The sequence below is a fragment of the Erinaceus europaeus genome, chromosome 3 (genome assembly GCF_950295315.1).
Source record: "Erinaceus europaeus chromosome 3, mEriEur2.1, whole genome shotgun sequence".
Lineage (NCBI taxonomy): Eukaryota > Metazoa > Chordata > Mammalia > Eulipotyphla > Erinaceidae > Erinaceus > Erinaceus europaeus.
The window spans coordinates 96,866,535-96,881,113 of NC_080164.1; the positions used below are offsets into that span (position 1 = coordinate 96,866,535).

Below are 14,579 nucleotides of genomic sequence, written 5' to 3' on the forward strand. Positions count from 1 at the left end.
CTTTTTAAGGAAAGTATAACATGTTTCCTAATAAAATTTCAAACTTAGTGTTCAGTGGTTGTTTTAAAGTTTTACATTTAACTCTATTTTCATATGGTCCTTACTGAGTCTTCTTAATTTGAGGTGCTTTGGCCCCATTGGGGACATTTCACAGTATCTGGAGATAATTTTGGTTGTCACAACTGAAGAAGATGATGATACCTAGAGTGTAGTGACAATGCTTTTAACTATCCTACATTGTATAGGACAGCCCCAACAACAATGTCCTGCAATAGCAGTAATGAGATTGTTATGCTCGCCAGTAAAAATTATATAGTACTAAATTAATATAAAACATTTATATTAATAGTATCCCCTTTTCCTTTTTTTTTTTTTCATTTTAGTATAAAGGTGCACATGTAAAGCCAGGATTTGCTGAACATTTCTACAGTAACCCTGCAAGATATAAAGGAAGAGAAAATATGTTGGTAAGTTTAATTTGTACTTTTATAAGACTTAAAATGGTGACATAGCAGTTCTATACTGACACTTTTTTCCCCCTAGTACTATGACACAATTGAAGATGCCCTTGGTGGGGTACAAGAAGCTCATTTTGATGGACTAATCTTTGTTCATTCTGGGATATATACCGATGAATGGATATATATTGAATCTCCGATCACCATGATTGGTGCAGGTATTTTGAAGTGCATTGTTATTATAAGAATTTTAAGTTTATTCATTTTATATACATAGCACTTTCTTTTTGATACTAATAACTAAAAATTCAAATGAATCTTGATAATATCTTAATGGAAAAAAGAGTAGCAATCAAATATTGTACATAGCAAAATAGTTGTGCAAAGTGCTTTCATACCTGAGACTGAAGTCTCAGGATCAGTTCCCAGTGCCACCATCAGCAAGAGCTGAGCAGTGTTATGATTTAAAAATAATGAATTTGCTGTATTACACCAAAGTAAAGGACTGGAGAGTGAGGGGACATTCAGGTCCTAGTGCATGAAGACCTAGGCTAGGGGTAAGAGTGTTTTATAGAAAGTTGAGAAATTTGGGGCTGGGTGGTGGCACCACTGGTTGAGTGCATACAGTGCACAAGGATCTGGTTTGAGCCCCCAGTCCCTATCTGCAGGAGGAAAGCTTTTTCGAGTGGTGAAGCAAGTCTGCAAGTGTCTCTCTGTGTCTCTCCCTTTCTATCTCCCCCTTCCCTCTCAGTTTCAAGCTGTCTATCCAATTACCTTTTTTATAAAAAAAATCATAAAAATTTTTAAAAGAAAAAAATTTAAAAATAGAAAGTCTAGAAATTTTACACATGTATCAACAACTATTTACTATAGACCATTAATCCCAATTAAATTAAGAAAAGGTGATAATTACTTTTATTATTACTGTCTTTTTAAATTGCCACCAGGCTTATCATTAGCACTCTATTGAAACTATGGATCTACTGCTCCCAGTGGCCATTTTGTGTGTGTGTGTGTGTGTGTGTGTGTGTGTGTGTGTGTGTGTATTTAAAAGGACAGAGAAATTGAAAGGGAGAAAGATAGGCATCTGCAGCACTGCTTCATCACTCATAAAACCTCCCCACCTGTAAGTGGTGAGTGGGGGGTTCAAACCTCTGTGTCGTTGCACATGTTAATGTATGTGCTCAACTGGGTGCACCACCACCTGGCCCCCCCGTATTGTTTTTTTTAATGAAGCAAATCTGCCTCTGCAGCATTTGGGAGATAACTACGGCACACAGTCTAGTGCAGTGGTCTCTCTGAATGAAAAGAGCCTAGCACAGTGGTATCACATGTGCAAATTACATCTGTGCAAAAACTTGGATCCACAAACAAAATTAATAATAAATACATGAGTCTAGGTGGTGGTGCACCTAATTGAGCAAACATGTTATAATACACAAGGACCCGAGTTAAAGCCCACAGTCCCCACCTACAGGGGAAAAGCTTTGTGAGTGATGAAGCAGGGCTGCAGGTATCTCTCTGTCTCTACTCCTTCCCTTTCAATTTCTGACTGTCTCTGTCCAATAAAGAAACCAAAGATAATATTTAAAATAAAAAATACACATCAAAAACCAATAGTTATATCGTATTAATACTTTTACAGCAAAGTACTATACTTATTTTTAAGTGATTATTCCTGTTGTATCTGTCTGATAAAGGTAATAATGGCTTACATTTTTTTCTTCACAGCACCTGGAAAAGTAGCAGACAAAGTTATAATTGAAAACACTAGAGATTCAACCTTTGTTTTTATGGAAGGTTCTGAGGATGCTTATGTTGGATATATGACAATAAGGGTAAGGAATTTTTAATTTAAAAATTGGGGGGGGGGGCAGAGGCAAATATCATAATGGTTATGCAAGGAAACTCAGGCGTGAGGCTCTGAAGTCCCAGGTCCAATCCTCCATATCATTGTTAAGCCAGAGCTGAGCAGTGCTCTGGTAAAAAATTAAAGTTAAAAATTTGAAATCAGGGAGTCGGGCTGTAGCGCAGGTGGCGCAAAGTACAAGGACCGGCATAAGGATCCTGGTTCGAACCCCGGCTCCCCACCTGCAGGGGAGTCGCTTCACAGGCGGTGAAGCAGGTCTACAGGTGTCTATCTTTCTCTCCTCCTCTCTGTCTTCCCTCCTCTCTCCATTTCTCTCTGTCCTATCCAACAACAACAACAATAATAACTACAACAATAAAACAACAAGGGCAATAAAAGGGGATAAATAAATAAAAATAAAATATTAAAAAAAAATTGAAATCATTAGGCAAGTAGCTTTTTTCAAATAAACTTTCTGCTTTGCAGTTTAACCCAGATGACAAATCTGCTCAACACCACAATGCACACCACTGCCTAGAGATAACAGTGAACTGTAGCCCTATTATTGACCACTGCATCATTCGAAGTACCTGTACAGGTTGGTGTTTTCTTTATATTAAGTGTAAAATTAGCTGCTATGTTTTTGTTATGTGGACTTTCAAATAATCTTTTCCTTATAGTTGGCTCTGCAGTATGTGTTAGTGGTCAAGGAGCATGTCCCACTATTAAGCACTGTAACATCAGTGACTGTGAAAATGTTGGACTCTATATAACGGATCATGCACAGGTATTTGTAACTGTTGTTTTTTTCTTTCCTTGTTTTGTTTTGTTTTTAAGCTCTACTAATGTTTATTTATGATTATTATAGGGAATATATGAGGATAATGAAATTTCCAATAATGCTTTAGCTGGGATTTGGGTTAAAAATCATGGAAACCCAATTATTAGACGAAATCATATTCATCATGGACGTGATGTTGGTGTGTTCACATTTGATCATGGCATGGTAAGAATGTTTATTCTTAATAGAAAAAAAATGATTTCATGAACAGCTAAATTTCAAAATGACTTCACAGAAATACACCCAGAGGGATAAAGAATAGGAAAGCTTCCAGTGGAGGGGATGAAATGCAGAACCCTGGTGGTGAGCACTGTGTGGAAATGTACCCTTCTTATCAATGGACTTGGCATTCATCATTAAATCAGTTTAACAACAACAACAAAAAAAAGTCCCTTGCACCACCATTAGCTAGAACTATACAATGCTCTGGGCTCTGGTTAAATTAAAAAAAAAAAAAAAAAAGATCTGAATTGAATGTAGGAAAAAGGAGATTTCAGACAAATTTAAAATAAATTTGCAGATTTAAAATAAATTTGCAGGGGCTTGGCATTGGTGCATCTACTGAGCACATGTTACAGTGCAGAAGAACTCTCTTCAAGCCTCCAGTCCGCAGCTGTAGGGGAGAAGCTTCATAAGTGGTGAAGTGGTAGTGTGTTGTTTTGTGCGGGCTATGTTGTTTTCGCCGTGCTGGCTTCACGGGCGGGTAACAGACGACCAGGGACTCATGGTTGAGCTGTAGGCAGTATCTCTTTATTCATGCAGGATGCAGCCCAATCTAAGCCGAGCTATGCTAAACTCAAGGTACAGTATCGTAAAACTCACAATGCTGTCTTTATATATACTTGCCAAGTAAGGTGGAAACAGGATGTGACATAGAGAGGGTGGAGAGAAAAGTGACTGGTGAAAATCAGAGTGTGACAAAGAGGGGGCAGATTAGGCGAGAGTCCTATCACTGAACCACAAATGCCCTGGAGGAAGGGTGGAACTTGTTAACAGTGGTTATGTAAATAGAATGAAGTGGTTATGTAAATAGAATAGTGTTAAGCAGGGGGGATTTAAACCAAATGAAACAGAAGGGGTCTCATGCATACCAACAGTAGTGCTATGGTTTCTTCTCCTATCTCTTATCTCCCACACTCTCTCCCTACTTCCCCCCTCCCTCTGTATAGAGCCCCAAAGAAGAACCCTGGTGGCAGTAAAAATCACAGTAGTCACTTTATAAATCCATACATACAAGATAGAGAAGATAGAGCCCTTGGGGAATTGATGTGATCTTTGAGGGAGGAATAAGAACTAATCCACTAGTCTTCAAATGTAAATGTACTTTAAAAATGCTTTCATGCAGTGGAGAGGTGGCACAGTGACTAGAGCATTAGACTTAAAAGCATGAGGTCAGTCTCCATCATCACATTTGATGCTTGATAATCCAGCACTTTGGGTCAGCAAAATAGCTCACTTGGCTAGTGTTGTGTTCTAGTCTCTCAATTCTCTGCCTCTTTTTTTTGCCTCCAGGGTTATCATACAAACCCACTGCTCATGGAGGCCATTTTTTCCATTTGTTGTTGTCACTATTGTATTGTTGTTGGATAGGACAGAGAAATCGAGAGAGGAAAGGAAGACAGGGAGAGAAAAACAACTTAGGAAGCAACCACACTGCAGGTGGGGAGCCGGGGGCTGGAACCAGGATTCTTGCACTTCGTGCCATGCCCACTGTACACCACCTCTTCTCTCCCCCCCCCCCCCAACACACACACTGTTAAAAGAGAAAGAAAAAAATAGTTCAAAGCTTTATCCACTGTTCTGCCTCCTGGGCTATTTTTTTTTTTATATTTATTTTATTTATTTATTCCCTTTTGTTGCCCTTGTTGTTTTATTGTTGTAGTTATTATTGTTGTTGTCGTTGTTGGATAGGACAGAGAGAAATGGAGGAAGAAATGGAGGAAATGGAGAGAGGGAGGGGAAGACAGAGAGGAGGAGAGAAAGATAGACACCTGCAGACCTGCTTCACCACCTGTGAAGCGACTCCCCTGCAGGTGGGGAGCCGGGGTTCGAACCGGGATCCTTATGCCAGTCCTTGTGCTTTGCGCCACCTGCGCTTAGCCCGCTGCACTACAGCCCGACTCCCTGTTTTTCTTATCTTTTTACTTAATAGTACAGAGGGGAAGTGGAAATAGGGAAGGAGGGAGAGATTGACCTAGAACTTACAAGGCTATGTAACTCTAGGCAATGCTATATAGGCAGATATTCCCATTAAAGATTAACAAAGGCATTTATTTATAAGATACTATAGATTTGTGTGAGAAGGTTAGAAAGAGAGCATATTTTGGAGTGACCACCTGGTATAGGATTTTGGTTACAACCTTTTAAGTATCTTTTTGTGGAACATTTGTTCATTCCATATAGTGTCTTGGCTTGTCTTTGTAATTAATTTACTATTGGTAGAGTAACATTACTAAGGATAATTGTTGAAACTTTGACTTTTTTTCTGTACAATTTCAAAGAACATCAGAATAAAAATTTAAACTAGTCTGCGATGTTCTCTCTTTATAGTAATTTTTTTTCTCTGAAATAACCTTTTTTCTTGTCTATGGCTTGCTTAGAATTTGAATAACTTTGTATTGCACCAAAGTAAAAGACTCTGGGGTGGGTGGGTGGGTGGGGAGAATATAGATCCAAGAAGGATGACAGAAGACCTAGTGGGGGTTGTATTGTTATATGGAAAACTGGGAAATGTTATGCATGTACAAACTATTGTATTTACTGTTGAATGTAAAACATTAATTCCCCAATAAAGAAATTTAAAAAAAAAGAATTTGAATACTTTTAAGAATAAGTCATTAAAAAGGAATGAACCACAAAAAGATAATCTGGTCTTTTATCTTTTTTCAACTCTAAAAATTTTACTAGTAATTTAATAATAGTGTACTAGATTATAAGGTTACAGAGATGTGGTTCCACACTGCACCCACAACCAAAGTTCTGTGTCCCTACCCCCATATCTTTTAAACAAATTTTTTTGTAAAAATTCTACATGTCCAGAATAGAAAAACACTTTTACAGTTTATTTTGTCATTAATTGCATATCTAAGCTTTAGTATGAAGTCTAAATTACCCCCATCCAAAAAGGGGGGAAGGAGGGGAGGAATGGCTGCCAGAAGTAGTGCCCCAAACCCCAGAAAAAAATTACGTTTATTTACCTCTAGTTCTTTTTTTCCAAGTTTATTGAGAAATAATTGACATCCATCACGTAGAGAGAGGAACAGACCCCTGATCTGTGGCAGAAGGTGGTGCTAGGAATTGAATGTGGGGCCTCAGCTATGCAAGTTGGTGTTCTAAGAAACTGAACTATTAGGTTTTGTTTTATTCATATATACATTTTTTTTACTTCTTTACCATATATGAATAAAATCATACTTGACATACTACTGTCCTCTGGTTCTATCCTTATTGTTATACATGGCAATATTTCTTGTATTATAGATATAACTATAAAGTATTTTTGTTTTATGAAATTGCTACAGTATACTTAGAAATAGGACAATGCTTTAATGGTATTCATGTACCCATCCTCCTTATTCAGCTTTTTTTTTTTTCTTTACTGGGAGGATTGATGGTTTAAAGTTAACAGTAAAATACAGTAGTTTGTACATGTATAACATTTCTGTTTTCCACATAACAGTTTAACCCCCTCTAGGTCCTCCACTGCCATCATGTTCCAGGACCTGAACCCTAGGCCAATTTTATTTCATCTGTATCTCCTGTCTTTCTTCATTAGTCATTATTAATATCATCATCATCATTGTGGCAGTTAAAAATTCTTTATTAGTGACTTGACATCATGTTATATAAGATTTTAGGATATAGTCTCGCAATCACACATTGATGTGTGCAGGCCATCATGCTTCTACCATAGTCTGTGCACACTTCTCCCCCAACCACGTAGTCCCCACAGAGACTCTGGGTTATTTTGAAGCCATTTTAAGACATTTCGTGTGTAATTATGTTACAGTGTATCTTTTTAAGTGTTTATTAGTGGGATGGCAGAGAGAACCAGAGTGTCCCTCTAGCACTTTCTATGCCAAGGACCACACTCAAGACGTCATGTTTGAGAGTTCAAAGTTTTGTCCACTATGTTACAACCCAGTAAATTGAGAGGGGAGGGAAAGAGACACCTGCAGCCCAGCTTCATCACTTGTGAAGCTTTCCCCCTGCAGGTGGGGACCAGGGCCTTAAACCTTTATCCTTGTGCACGGTAATGTGTGTGCCACTGCTTGCCCCTGAGACATCTCCCTGTAGTCCTCCTCCTCCACCCCCACATTTTATTAATGGTGGTAGATCTTAACACTTTTGTAGATTGCTGCCTAGTCTTAATTAGAACGCCTCTGGGAAGCCTACCTTGCTAAAGATTTAAGGTGCAGGGAACATCTGGTCCATGGACCTTATAGTGCCTGGGAAATTACTCAGTCTCACCTTGCCAAGGCAACCACAGCTGGGACTCAAAATTCAATATTGCTGATTCTAAAATTGATATTTTTTTTATGGCTTGAGAATGATGCTATAAATATGCAAATTGCCCTTGGCAGAAGAAGGGTTCCCTACAGTACCTCCTTAACCAGATTTCTCTGTATTTGGCAAATGTTTTATAAGTTTACATATGGGCTCATTAAAGTTTATTTCAGTAAAAATAGGGGGCCAGGTGATGGCACACCTGCTAGTGTTTAAGAACCTGAGTTCAAGTCCCTGGTCCCACTTATAGGAGGAAAGCTTAACAAGTGGTGAAAGAATGCTGCATGTCCCTCTTCCCTCCCCTCTCTTTCCCTCTTGGTTTCTGTCTCTACACAGTAAATAAATTTTTAAAATATATTGCTATATTTTAAAAATAGATAAAGGTAGGGGAGATAGCATAATGGTTCTGCAAAAATATTTTAATATCTGAGGCTTCAAGGTCCCAGGTTCAACCCACTACACCACCTTAAGTCAGAGCTGAGCAGTACAAGAAACAGCATAGTGGTTTGCCATGCTGAGGATCAGAATCAGGACCTTATGCTTGCAAATCCAGTACTGTCACCACAGTGCAACTTCCTGGATTTTACATCCACAGCTTTTGTTTGAATGCACACACATATGCACACACTTATTAGATTATGGTATTTCCATTCATTGAATGAATTCTTATTTTTCATTCCTGCATTCAATGTTCTCTACTTTACTGAAACATTTAAAGTTTTCTTTCTGAGCTGGCAAAATAGCACACTTGGATAGTATTCTATGGTCCCCACTACATTGGAAAAATTTTTGATGCCATGGTATCTTCCCCACCTCCACCTCATCTCTATCTAAAATAAATGTTTCCTTTCATGTTTATCAGTTAGAATTTGTTTGTAAATCTGTTACTTAGTCTTCAATTTCTAATGTTTAATTTTGAGGCATATGTTAAAATGGTCTTAATGATGTGGTCCAGGAGGTGGCGTAATGGGTAAAGCACTGGATTCTCAAGCATGAGGTCCCTAGTTCAATCCCTGGCAGCTCATGTACCAAAGTGATATCTGGTTCTTTCTCTCTCTCCTATCTTTCTCATTAATAAATAAAATCTTTTTTTAAAAAATGGTCTTAATGGTGCTTGAACTAGGCCCTTGTGCATTGTGACACATGTACTCTACCGGATGTGCCACCATCCAGCCCCCTTAACATGGCTTAATGTCACTTTGCTTTGAAAAATAGACCTTACAGGTTTAATGTCTCTATTTTTCAGGGTTATTTTGAAAGCTGCAACATACACAGAAACAGGATAGCAGGGTTTGAAGTCAAAGCCTATGCTAATCCAACGGTGGTTCGGTGTGAAATTCATCATGGGCAAACTGGAGGAATATATGTCCATGAAAAAGGGCGAGGGCAATTCATAGAAAATAAAATCTATGCAAACAACTTTGCAGGCGTATGGATCACCTCAAATAGCGACCCAACGATAAGGTATTTACATATAATTATCAACAAAAACTGTTTTTTTCACTTTTTATGCCATAAGTCAGTATACTCAGCTTTAACTTAATGTTTTAAAATGCATTATAGTAGTATTAGGTTTTCTGATCAAATTATTTTAATAAATGTTTCTTTTTGGAGTTCATGCCAAGATACTCCTATTCATATAGTAGAGAGTTTTGCTTTTATTCAGGTAATGTTATATTCTAACATGGGTTTAATAGTCTTTGTCTCTCTTTTTCTCTTTGTGTGTTTACTGGACTTTACTGTGTTAGATCAACTTTTACAAGTCGAAAGACAACACATCACTGAAGTTTTCCTCAGTGTAGTGGGGGCCAGGCTTGAGCCTGGGTTACCCCCATGACACAAAGCAAGTGCAGTGTTCAAGGGAGCTATTTGTCAGATCTAACATGTTTCACATGTGTATCGTTATAAATAAACATGAAAATTTCCTGTTAGAAGGCTATGCATTTGAGTGAACATAGATATGGCTTTTTGGGGGGTGGTAATTTTTTAATTAGTGATCAAGTCTTGCACAGTATCATTGTATAAAATGAGTGATAATCTTTTACTTATTTATTATTGGATAGAGACAGAGAAATTGAGAGGGGAGGAGATGGAGAGGGAAAGAGACAAGACACCTGCAGCCCTGCTTCACCACTTGTGAAGCTTTTCCCCTGCAGGTAGGGACCAAGGGCTTGCACCCAGATCCTTTTACATAGTAATATCTGCGCTTAGCCAGGTATGCCACCACCTGGCTCCCTGTTTTTAAATATTTAATTCACTTATTAGGTAGTGACAGAAACTGAGAATAGAAAGGGAAAGACAGATACCTTCAGCACTGTTTCATGGCTCATGAAGCTTCCCTCCTACAGCTGGGGACTGGGAGCTTGAACTGGGATCCTTATGTCATGACTTTTTCAAAAACCTAATCAATGAGTGAATAGGACTGTGACCTTTTCCTGGGACTGGAACCTCTTTATTTTATTTATTTATTTTTTTCCCTGAGAGTGAACAGATAATGCAATTTGACAAACTGATTATCCCAAAGATTACCGGACAGAAAGATTGAGAATAGTAAATAGCAAAATTATAAACTATCACTTTCTATAATGGTTCCTATCATACCCTTTGACCATATTAAGGAAATAGATCTAGTATTAAAATCATTGGGAAAACCGAAGAACCACAGCTATTTATTGATTTATTGTAATAAATTATATGTAGGAAGAGAGAAACAGCATCACTTAGGCACATGGGATGCACACTCCAGTGCAACTCTTTACACTGTGCAACCTCCCAGACCACTCTGTAGCTCTTTTAGTTTAATCAAAGATCATGTATTTTTTTAGTTGACATTTTATTTTCCATTGTATGGAAGGTTACAGAATTCCCTTTTGTTACTTTTTTGTTGTTGTTGTTACAGAATTCCCTTTTGTTACTTCTAGACCCACTAAGGAAAAAAATATTTTGAATAAGCAGTTTTGACAGGGAATCATTGTGAGTGCTATTTTGCCTCAAATACTAAGTAACTTTTCCAGAGCTTTAGGTCTTAGAACTGGAAGACAATTTATCAGTCATCTAATTTGGGGCCAGGTGGTGGTGTACCTGATTGAGTGCATGTTACATTGTGTAGGAACTCGGGTTCAAGCCTCCCAGCCCCCACCTGCAGAAGAAAAGCTTCACTAGTGGTGAAGTAGGTCTCTCCCCCCCCCCCTTTTATTTTTGCCTCTAGGGCTATTGCTGGGGCTCCATGCCTACACTGCTCCTGGAGGCTATTTTTTCCCTTTTGTTGTCCTTGTTGTTTATCATTGTTGTTGTTATTGTTATTACTGTCATTGTAGTCGGATAGAACAGAGAGAAATCAAATCGAGAGGGAGGGAAGGGGAAAATAGAGATGGGGAGAGAAAAATAGACACCTGCAGATCTACTTCACCGCTTGTGAGGCAACCCCTGCAGGTGGGGAGGTGGGGGCTCAAACCGGGATCCTTACTCTGGTCCTTGGGCTTTGTGCCATGTGCGCTTAACCCACTGCAGTACCACCCAGCCCCCTCTGTCTGTCTCTATCTCTCCCTCTCCTCTCAATTCCTGGCTGTCTCTATCCAATAAATGAAAAAAAAAATTTAAAAATCATATAATTTGTGTAACTCATACTAATTATTTCACAAAATTATAGAGGTAATTCCATATTTAATGGAAACCAAGGAGGAGTTTACATCTTTGGTGATGGAAGAGGTCTTATTGAAGGAAATGACATTTATGGTAAGCATACTGTTTTCTCCTATAGAAAATTATAGGTTGGATCTGTTCTCCTGATGTTAACAAAATGAATCACTTTGAAGCCATCCAAATAGAAATTATTCAATTTTTATAAATCTCAATAAAGTTGATTTTGTGAGGCCAGTTCATTTAACTAACATTTACTGAGTACATAATTTGCCATTATGCCTGACATCAGGATGAAAGTGTATAAATAGGCAGTACCCAATATTTCTGTAGTTCAGCATACTTGAAAAGGAAAATACTAGGGGCCAGGCAGTAGCACTCCTGGTTAAGTACACACATTACAGTGCACAAGGACCCAGGTTCAAGCCCCTGGCCCCCACCTGTAGGGGGAAAGCTTCACAAGTGAAGCAGGGCTGCCAGGTGTCTGTCTCTTTGCCTGTCTATCTCACCTTCCCCCTTTCAGTTCCTCATTGTTTCTACCCAATTAAAAAAAAGCCTTAAAATTAAAAAAAGGAAAATACCCATCGCATCTTTAACAATGGGGCTGGGGAGAGGATTGTAGCTATGCAAAAAGATATTCATTCCTATTCATTTCAGGTGTCCATCATTAATCCCCAGCACCCAGCACATAAGCCAGAACTGAACAGTGCTCTGGTTTCAGTATCAGTCCAGCAGCTAGACACTGACACATTCCTGCACCAAAATGTGGGTAGTATTTAACCAAACAGGGTACTGTTTAGTGTTGTGAATTAAGTTGTCTAATATATCAACATTGTGAAGGAAGCACTTTTAAGTCCCAAGTTAATAATCAAGAAACAAAGTTCCAGTGGCCTGGGATGTGACATAGTGGATAAACTCAAGAGCATGAGGTCTTGGTTTTGATCCCTGGCACCACCAATGCCAGAGTGCTGCTCTGACCTCTGCCTACCTATTACTTGTAAAATGAATAAAATATATCTTAAAACACAGGTATAGAGAAATTAAATGACTTAAATCAGTCATAGGAAATAGAATTTTGGGTGGGGATAGATAGCATAATGGTTATGCAAAGAGACTCTCGTGCCTGAGACTTCAAAGTCTTGGGTTCAATCCTCTGTACCACCATAGACCAGAATGAGCAGTGCTCTGGTAAACAAAATAAAAAAATAAAATATATTTTTTAAAAAGTAGACTTTCTTTTTTTGAAAAAAATGGTACACCAGAACAGTGCTCAGCTTTGGTTTATGGTGGTGCCAGAGGTGAAACCTGAGACCTTGAGCCTCAGGCATGAAAATCTTTTTTGCACTATACTCTCTCCCCAGCTGTACTCTTAACTTATGTATATATACTGCTGACATTCTGTATCTTTATACACAAATTATTTCGTCTTACAATATTCATGGGCCATAGTATTGTTGAATACATTTCACAAAATCATGTTTTTACTAAAAATAATTATTAGACTGCTTTGTAACATAAGATTTCTACTGTATTTTACTAGGCTACTGTTGACTTTGTAACTTTTACTTTTTAATAGGTAACGCATTAGCGGGGATTCAGATTAGGACAAATAGTTGTCCAATTGTTCGACATAACAAAATACATGATGGCCAACATGGTGGGATTTATGTGGTAAGTTAATGAATATATTTCTAGAATCTCGCTCATGAAGACCAGGGGCAAAAAAAAAAAAAAAAAAAGTGAGTCAGAATTGTGTCTGGTTGTTATATTCAGCTTTTGAAACAACGGATTTGTGTCTTCCTTTAATATTTAGATAAGGCTCTAGTTCCCCCTGCCTACGGTATATGAATGGCTTTTAAATTTCACAATTTATGAGGTGTTATGTGATAGTCAGCAGCTAAATTTAAGAGACATACCTTTATTATTTAGTCTTTAATAATTTGCATTACAGGACTGGCAGTCTGTTATATTTTGTTATGCTAAAATTTTGCTGTATGACTACTGTGTGAATGTTGGAGAATTTCCAAAAAGTACTGAGTTAGATTACATCACTGGAAGTACTAATACTAGACTTTAAATGTCTGTGTTCTTAAAATGCCATTTTTATTTGAATTTGTATTGACACATGATTAAATGTTTTAATTCTAAACCCTGTGTATTAGTCCTGTGTCTTAATGTCACCAGGGTAACTGAAAGTTACAACTGATGTAAGAAAGAAAATTTCAGAAAGGTCTGTGTGCATTGCTAAGTATGAGCCTGCATTTTACTTAAATTTCAACAAGTGCTCATGTCTCTTAAAAGTAAAAATCTGGTAGCCTGAGATGGTATCATTCTGAAATGCTTGCAGTATTAAGTTTGAAGTAACTCAACAATTACCTAGATAACAAATAGAGATTTTTATAAATGGTCTTTAAAGAAGGTACACACTATAAAGTACTAACTCTTATGTAAGATAGATATTGTAATAATGTAACTTTTATTTAGCATGAAAAAGGACAAGGTGTAATAGAAGAGAATGAAGTCTATAGTAATACTCTGGCTGGGGTCTGGGTGACAACTGGCAGCACTCCAGTACTAAGAAGAAATAGGATACACAGTGGCAAGCAGGTAAGTTATCTTGGACCATTGTAAGAGAAATACATTGATTTATAAACACTTTTTTCTCACTTGAAATTTTTTTTTTTTTTAGGTTGGTGTTTACTTCTATGACAATGGACATGGAGTACTAGAGGACAATGATATCTATAATCATATGTATTCAGGGGTTCAAATAAGGTAACTATTCCAACATTTGACTTTCTCTTGGGACTTAGTAGTTTGGAGACATGTAGAATTGTCCTTGTTATTTAATTCTCAGTTTTTATTATTTGTGTGTTGCACTCTTGGCCAAAATTGTCAGGATATAACTCTTCTTGGGCTAGCTAACAGTAATAACCAGAGCATATGTACTAGAAGAGCTCAATTCTGTTAGATCCACCACAGCTGTCATACCAGCTATCATATATACTGCATACTTGGAGAAGGGAAGGCTATGTAAAATCATTGCACATCGTGAGCTGTACCAGACATGTCCTAGGCATGCAGTGAATGCAAATTTCTTATATGCAATTTCTGTAAAATTAATAGGCTTTTAAAATGGTTGCTAGGGTTATTGCTGGACCTGTATAATAAATCCATTGCTCAAATCCGCCATGTTTTTCTTTTTCTTGTTTGTTTTGTTAGGACAGAGAAACTGAGGGGTGGGTGAGGAAGAGAAAGAGATGAAATAACTACCGCATTGCTTTAC

At 37.8% G+C, this 14,579-nt stretch overlaps 1 protein-coding gene across 1 annotated transcript in view; it reads left to right on the forward strand.

Moving 5' to 3' along the window:
- FBXO11 (F-box protein 11) overlaps window positions 1-14,579 on the forward strand; it is an 83,243-nt gene that overhangs the window by 63,738 nt on the left and 4,926 nt on the right. The window contains exons 6-16 of the mRNA XM_007537021.3: window positions 384-467; window positions 544-676; window positions 2,190-2,296; window positions 2,794-2,905; window positions 2,988-3,094; window positions 3,176-3,313; window positions 8,901-9,118; window positions 11,304-11,389; window positions 12,870-12,964; window positions 13,778-13,900; window positions 13,983-14,068. Coding sequence (XP_007537083.2) covers window positions 384-467; window positions 544-676; window positions 2,190-2,296; window positions 2,794-2,905; window positions 2,988-3,094; window positions 3,176-3,313; window positions 8,901-9,118; window positions 11,304-11,389; window positions 12,870-12,964; window positions 13,778-13,900; window positions 13,983-14,068 — 1,289 coding nt within the window. The remainder of the gene's footprint in view (window positions 1-383; window positions 468-543; window positions 677-2,189; window positions 2,297-2,793; window positions 2,906-2,987; window positions 3,095-3,175; window positions 3,314-8,900; window positions 9,119-11,303; window positions 11,390-12,869; window positions 12,965-13,777; window positions 13,901-13,982; window positions 14,069-14,579) is intronic.